The sequence below is a fragment of the Corapipo altera genome, unplaced genomic scaffold (genome assembly GCF_003945725.1).
Source record: "Corapipo altera isolate COAL_440 unplaced genomic scaffold, ASM394572v1 106, whole genome shotgun sequence".
Lineage (NCBI taxonomy): Eukaryota > Metazoa > Chordata > Aves > Passeriformes > Pipridae > Corapipo > Corapipo altera.
The window spans coordinates 87,435-94,885 of record NW_020885019.1 but is presented as its reverse complement, the minus strand read 5'-3'; the positions used below and the strand labels follow the sequence as shown (position 1 = coordinate 94,885).

Here is a 7,451-nt window from a genome sequence, read left to right as displayed (position 1 = left end):
GTCCTGGGCAGGGTCAGGGTGTCCCAAGCTGGGCAGGGCATCCCAGGCTGGGCAGGGGGTCCTGGGCAGGGTCAGGGTGTCCCAGGCTGGGCAGGGCATCCCAGGCTGGGCAGGGAGTCCCGTGCTCATGGCTCTGTCCCATCCCAGCACGTGAAGGCAAGGAAAATGGTGAAGGAGACGGGCTACTACGACCTGCTGGGCGTGCGGCCGGGCGCCAGCCTGGACGAGATCAAGCGGGCGTACCGGCGCCTGGCACTGCGCTACCACCCCGACAAGAACCCCAGCGAGGGCGAGCGGGTACGTGCAGCCCCCCGGCGCCCCCCGGCCCGCCCCCCTCGGCCTCACCCGCCTCTCCCCCTCCCCAGTTCAAACAGATCTCCCAGGCCTACGAGGTGCTGTCGGACGCCCACAAACGGGCGCTGTACGACCGCGGCGGCGAGAGGGCCATGAAGGAGGGAGGCCTGGGCAGCCGCGGGGGCGGCGGCGGCGGCTTCGGTTCCCCCATGGACATCTTCGACCTGTTCTTCGGAGGGGGAGTGAGGATGCGCAACCGGGCGGACAGGAGAGGTACGGGGACAAGGAGCTGCGGGGACAAGGACTGAGGGGAGTGGCACACAGCGTGGTGCTGGTGGGAGATCAATGAGCTACCAGGATCCCGGGGTGGGAGGGGGCTGGCACACAGCGTGGTGCTGGCTCAGAGTGTGACAGACCCAATGGGACCCAGGGATGGGAGGGGACTGGTGCCCAGCACGGCACTGCCTTGGGGGATGAAGGTCCTGCCAGAACTCCTGGGTTGAAGAGGGGCCTGGTACCCAGTGTGGTGCTGGGTGGGGGATGAAGGACCTGATGGAACTCCAGGGTGAGAGGGGGTGCCCAGCACTGCACTGAATGGGGGATGAAGAACCTGGTGGGACCCTGGGGTGAGAGGGAGCTGGTGTCCAGCATGGTGTTGGGTGGGGGATGAAGGACCTGACAGGACCCTGGGCTGGGAGGGGGCTGGCACCCAGGTACAGTGCAACAGTGGCTTGGGGGCTGACAGACCTGCTGGGACTCCCAGTTAGCACCCAGCACAGCACTGGTTCACGGTGTGACAGACCCCATGGGACCCTGGAGTGGGAGTCCCAGCACAGCACTGGGTGGGGGATGAAGAACCTGACGGGACCCTGGGGTGGGAGGGGACCGGTGCCCAGGCACAGTGTGACACTGGCTCAGGGGGTAATAACCCTACTGGGACTCCCAGTGTGGGAGAGGGCTGGCACCCAGCACAGCACTGGGTGAGGCATGAAACACCTGACAGGACCCTGGGTGGGAGGGGGCTGGTGCTGGCTCAGGGGGTGTGAGGACCCCGCAGGGATCCCTGGGCCGTCTCCCACCCTGCGGCGCGCAGCCAGACGCGGCTCCTCATCACCCTCATTACTTTCTCCACCTGCCCCCTCTTCAAAGGGCCCTTCCCTGTCCCTGTCCTGGCTTTCCCCCGCCGTCCCCGAGGCTGGGGCTGAGTCACTGGCAGGGCCCCGGGGGCGGCAGCAGGACGCGGGGCGTGCGGGGCCGCCCCGGTGACTGTCCGGATGCCTCGGGCCTGGGTCACGGGGACAGGGCGACTCTCCAGGGCGCTTCTTGCTGAGGTGGCACGACTTAATGGAAGGGCAATTAGGAGGCCAAGGGAAGCGTCCTGGCAGCTCCGGCTGGAGCAGCTGCAGGGTGGCTGAGAGCCCTGGGGTGGGAGCCGTGCCCGGCCCACGCTGGGGATCCGGCAGTGCCCCAGGGCGGCCGGCAGGATCCGGGCTTGGAGACGCCCAGCCTTGAGTAAAGCTGTAAAGCTGTCAGCGTCCCTGTCACCATTCCTGAGGAAGGAGCGGGACTGGCTCTGGGAGGACCTGGGTGATGCTGAGTGGCCGTGGCATGGGGGGTGGCATGAGACTGGTGCTGAGCTGGGTGCTGAGCTGGGCTCTCCCCTCCACCCAGGGAAGACAGTGGTGCACCAGCTCTCGGTGTCGCTGGAGGACCTGTACAACGGCTCCACGCGGAAACTCTCCCTGCAGAAGAACATCATCTGCCGCAAGTGCGGAGGTGAGCGAGGGGCTGCAGGGCCCCAGGACCCCCCGCCCCTCCAGCTGACCCTCAACAAGGGGCTGGGGGCCACCCCAGCACCCCCCACCCCTCGGTCTGACCCCCTGCCCCCCTCGGCACAGGCTGCGGGGTCCGGGAGGGCGCCCAGAGGAGGTGCCCCAAGTGCCACGGCTCGGGGATGGAGGTTCGCATCCACCAGCTGGGGCCCAGCATGATCCAGCAGATCCAGACAGTGTGTTCCCAGTGCCAGGGCCAGGGCGAGTGGATCCGCCCGCGGGACTGCTGCCTCACCTGCAACGGCCGCAAGGTCGTGCGGGAGAAGAAGATCCTCAGTGTCCACCTGGATAAAGGTGAGACGGGGCCGTGCGGGGAGTGGGGTCACCCCAGAGCTGTCCCCATGCCTTGACCCCTCTCCATATTCCCCACAGGAATGAAGGATGGGCAGAAAATCACCTTCCACGAGGAGGGGGACCAGGTGCCCGGCTTGGAGCCCGGGGACATCATCATCGTCCTGGACCAGAAGGAACACCCCGTTTTCCGGCGCAGCGGCGACGACCTGATCGTCAGGAGGGAGATCAGCCTGGCAGACGCCCTGTGCGGGTGCCGGCAGGTGATCCGCACCCTGGACAACCGCACCCTGCTCGTCTCCTCCCCGCCAGGTGAGGGAGGGGGGCTCAGGAGAGCTGGGGGAGGCCGGGAGCTGCCAGTGCAGCAGGATGACCCTCACCTCTGCCACAGGTGATGTGATCCGGCCTGGGGACCTGAAGTGTATCCCCAATGAGGGGATGCCCGTCTACAGGAGCCCATTTCAGAAGGGAAAGCTCATCCTGCAGTTCGAGGTGAGCTGGAAGCTGGGTGGGAGTTGGCATCTCCCAACCTCTGGGCTTTCCTGTGTTGCCACCCCACAGCTCACATCCCCCTCTCCGTCCCCAGGTGAAGTTCCCCGAGCCAGGCTGGCTCCCCGCCGACCGCCTGCGCCAGCTCCAGGCCTTCTTCCCGCCGCAGGAGGAGGTGATGGCCACGGAGGACACGGAGGAGGTGGAGCTCAGCGACTACACGGCACACGGCGGGCCCGGCCGGCGGCCCTACACCGGCGAGGCCTATCACGAGGACGACTTCGAGGATGGGATGCGCCAGCACGTCCAGTGCCAGACCTCATAGCGCGGGTGGGGCGGAGCCTCCCGGGCACAGCCGGGGCAGGGGAGGGGACTCACGGAGCCGCCACGTTCAGGGATGTACATAGGTCGCCTTTCCGACAGCACTTCACCTCCCTCGCCCCCCCGGGAGCCGGGCAGGAACCCCCCGACCCTGCCAGGGCGAGGCCCCCCTGCCCTGCCCTCCCATCAGCCCAGGGCTGGTGGAGCCACCGCTGCCCACGGGCAGGGGACTGGGAGGGTTGAGGCTGGATCCAGCTGCCAGCAGCCCCATGGATGGGGGGGCTTGGGGCTGCAGGCACATCCCACGCTGGAAAAGGTCAGCCCTGGCCTGGGGAAGAGGAGGGGGGGGGGTGCTTCTTCCCCCTTGCCTCAGTGTCCCCGTCTGCTCCAGTGGGGCCGAGCTTATGCTGGAGCCGGTGTGGGGAGGAGGGGAACTGCCCAGCCCCCCCTGAGGCCCCCTTGGGGCCCCTGCCACTGCCCCATGGCCCCATCCAGCCCCACACCGTGGAGGGGCTGCTGCCTGGGCCCCCCCCGGCCCCTTGCTTTGCCCGTTTCTTTTCTTGCTGGAGCCTGGCTCAGGCCCTGTGGCGCAGAGGGGGTGGCTCTTTTCTCTTTGCACAGGACAGGAGGGGGTGGTGGGGACCCGTCCCTTCCCTTTAATTTATTTTTGAAAGAATTTTAGAAGTTTTTCCTTTTTTTTTTTTTTTGGGGGGGTGGGTGACTTTGTACTTGGCATTAAACGCGAATCCCAACTCGGCGTGTGGGGCAGAGTGTGGGGCTGTGTGTGGGGCAGAGTGTGGGGCAGCTGGAGCCCGGGGGTGGTGACTCTGCCCTGCTTTGATCTTGGGTGTGCCTCAGTTTCCCCATCCTTACACAACAGGGTGGTTCCCTGTCCTGCACCACCCCCGGAGGCTGCTCCAGGCTCCTCCTGCCTCGGGGAGGGACCTGTCCCCCTTCCTGTCCTGCCCAGGCCCTCCCACCCACCCCCACCAGCCCTGCACCTCTACCCTCTCCCCCCTCAAGCCTCCTTATCCCCTGTCCCAAAACATTCCTGGTTGTTTGCATCTCCCCCAGCCCCTCATCCTGCTCTGTCACTGCTCCCAGAGCCCCTTCTTCCAGAGCCCCACCCCCTTGTTATCCCTGCAGACCCTCTGCATCATCTCAGCATCCCTGGAGCCCCCACGATGGAGGCAACCCCCCCCCCCCCAAATAGACTCCCCCCCCCCCCTTTTCAGCCCTGCACTCACCCCATGGCAGGTTCCAGCTGTGCCGTGGGGCAGAGCTGGGCTACAGAGCAGTTATGGGGACCAATCCCTCCCCAAAAAACCCCACTGGGGGCCAAGATGCACCCCACATCCCCCCCATCCTCCCCCACGTGGAGCTGCCAGGACTCCCCATCACAGTGGAAGAGGGGCAAAGCCCCCCAGCCCCCTGCCCAGGAGAGCAGTGACCAGGATGGGCTGGGGGGGGAGCTGGAGACCCCCCCCACTGCTGGAGCCCAGGAAAGCTCCGGCGCCAGATGCAGCTGGAGGGGGAGAGGAGGAGGAGGAGGAGGAGGAGGCGAGAACAATGCTGGCCGGCCGCCAGCCGAGGGGAGCGGGGTGGGGGGCTCCCGCACAGCCCCCAACCCCGGCGGGCGCAGGGAGGGGGTGAACCCGCGTAGGGGGTGATTGTCGTCCCCCCCTAGGGCTGACCATGCCTTGCTGAGCGGTGCCAGCGTCCTGAGCTGCCCCGAGCCGTGGGGACACCCCAGGGCATGAACTGAGACGGGGACACCCCCGAGGGCAGGGTCACCTCCTGCCAGGCCGAGTGCAAGGCGCTGCTTCCTCCTCCCAGGGACAGAGGCCCCCCGTGCCATGTGCCAGAGCCCACCCCAGCGTGTGGCCTGGTGGCTGCAGCACCCCAACCCTGCCCGGCGTGGGGCCCCCAAAGTTCCCCCAAGTGACACTGATATCCCCCTCACCCACCCGGAGATCCCCTCTCCAGGAGCGGGGGGGCTGAGGGGCCAAGACCCCCCCAAGCCTGGCACACCCCTGTCCCCAGGTCATCAGTCCGAGTGGGTACCCGGGCCGGGGGGGCTGGCACAGCTGGGACCCCTCGGCACCATCCAGGGTGGGCTCCAGCCTGGGCAGCAACCGGCCCAGAGGATGTGGAATTGCCGGGGGGTGACACCGGCTCCGGGGGGGGCACAGCCTGGCTGGGGTCATTCTCCGTCCCTTTCCAGCGCCGTGGGGCTGGGGGGGTGAGGGGTGTTGTTCCTCCAGCTGAGCCCTGCTCCTCCATCCCCCACCCCCAGCATCCCGGCCGAGAGGAGGGGGGTGTCCCCCCCAAACCTGCCCGACAAGTCCTGTCCCCCTGCCCGGGCAGGGAGGGGCAGGAGCCAGCGCATCCCCCCCTTCGGGCGGAACGAAGCCCCCCCTTCTCTCCCTCTCGAGGGCTCCGGCACGGGGCGGAGGGGGGATGAAATGCTGTTCCCTCACACCCGGCCCAGCCTCTGCTTCCAGAGAACGCATGGAAAAATTCCGGGGTGAGGGGCCAGGGCCCCCCAGGGTCGGGCATTCATTCCCCGAGCACAGAGCGGGGAGGGGACCGGGCCCCGCTTTGTCTCCGGAGATGAAAGGCGAGGGGCCAGCCCGGCCCCCTCCCCAGCCCGGGGGGGCAGCGGGGCCGCCCGGGGGCCAGCGGGGTCACAGGCGAGGATTAGTGCCGGATTAGAGGCGCCGGGGGCACCGACACCACCCACGCCGTGCCATGGGAGGGGAGGCACAGCCCCCAGAGCAGTTTTGGGGTCACTCGCGGCCCCTCCATCCCGGCCCCCAGCCCAGCCTCGCTCGGAGGAATTTGCTTTTGTTTCGGGAGCAGCCGCCGAACAGCCCCCCGAGCCTCGGCCGTGCTGCGGGGAGGGGGCACCTCCATCCACTGCACCCCCAGCACCCGGGGGCAGGATGGGACCCCCAGGCCGCTGTGTGGGGGAACGCGGGCAGCCAGACAACCCTCCCCATCCAGACGTGCCACCCCAGCTCTCGGGGTCCCAGAGCCCCCCCATGCTCCCCCCAGCCGGAGGCAAACCGGAGCCGTCCCCAGGGCAGGAGGGAAAGCGGATATTCCTCCAACCGGGGAAAAGCCGTCGGAGCCGGCTGGTTTCCATTACCGGCTGCTCCTGCCCGGCCGTGGCTTTCCCGGGGTCTCCAGGGGGAGCAGCGGCCGGTTGGATGGAGGAGGGGGGGGCGAGGCCTGCGCCCACCCCCGGGGACAGCGCGGGGACAGTCGGGAGAGCCGGGACGCGGCCCTGGCAGCACTTTGGGAATGGCGGCGGGGGCGATGGGCGCCTGCCAAGTGTCCACCTGGAGATACCAGAGCCTTCCTCCCCCTCCCCCTCCTCCTCCTCCCCAGGGAAGGTGTAATTCCACCCTTCCCGCTGCTGGACGCGCTCCCGGGGGGAGCAGCATCACACCCCGGGCATGGGGGTGAAGCCAACCCCGAGTCCTGGCACCCTCCCCTGCGTTCACCCCTCAGGGCCCCCCATCACCCCAAAGGCCGAGTGGGACCCCGGTGCTGATGGGGGAAGTGGGGCAGTGCCCCCCACCTTCCCCACGGTGGTTCGGGGGCTACCCTGGCTGAGGGGTCCTGGCCCACCCCGGGTGAGCCGGGCTGTGCTGGGCTTGGGGGGGGTTCTGCACCTCAAACCCTGGGCAGGGCCCCCCTGCACCCTGACCCTCCCTGCACTGCCCCATCTTAGCCCCGAGGGCAGAGGCAGCCCGAGACCCCTATCCCGGGGTAATTAATGTCACCCCACACAGAGCAATTAGTGGGCAGCACCTAACGAGAGTCCCTGGGAAAGCCCTGGAGCCGCATCCCGGCGGGCAGCACCCACAGGTACCCTGGATCCTCTGGCCGAGCCGGGGTGGGGTCTCTCCTGCCTACCCCTCGTGCTGGTGCTGAGGCAGAGCCCAATACCTCATCCCCACGCTGCCCCCCAGTCACCCCACGGTCACCACCCGCTTCCCACGCCAGGATGTGCCAACCCGGCCACCGCCTTCGCCCCCGGCCCCTTGCGCAACAGCCGGGGAGCAGATCCAGGGTGTGGGATCCGGGATGTGGGATTCGGGGTGCAGGATCCAGGGTGTGGGATCCAGGATGTGGGATTCGGGGTGCAGGATCCAGGGTGTGGGATTCGGGGTGCAGGATCCAGGGTGTGGGATTCAGGGTGCAGGATCCAGGGTG

General features: G+C 68.1%; 1 protein-coding gene across 1 annotated transcript; it reads left to right on the top strand.

The window, feature by feature from the left end:
- Positions 1–136: 136 nt before the first annotated feature.
- Positions 137–3,984, top strand: LOC113959011 (dnaJ homolog subfamily A member 1-like). Its single transcript, XM_027667700.1, has 7 exons — positions 137–297; positions 366–567; positions 1,966–2,070; positions 2,193–2,420; positions 2,499–2,729; positions 2,809–2,909; positions 3,004–3,984. Exons 1-7 carry the CDS (start codon positions 166–168, stop codon positions 3,229–3,231), a joined length of 1,227 nt encoding a protein of 408 aa, XP_027523501.1. The 5' UTR covers positions 137–165; the 3' UTR covers positions 3,232–3,984.
- Positions 3,985–7,451: the final 3,467 nt, after the last annotated feature.

Bases quoted from the DNA above. Each gene is read 5' to 3' on its own strand.
- LOC113959011 (XM_027667700.1), top strand. From the start codon at position 166: ATGGTGAAGGAGACGGGCTACTACGACCTGCTGGGCGTGCGGCCGGGC. The intron at 568-1,965 runs GTACGGGGACAA...CCCTCCACCCAG, and splicing joins CAACCGGGCGGACAGGAGAG to GGAAGACAGTGGTGCACCAG. The intron at 2,730-2,808 runs GTGAGGGAGGGG...CCTCTGCCACAG, and splicing joins GCTCGTCTCCTCCCCGCCAG to GTGATGTGATCCGGCCTGGG.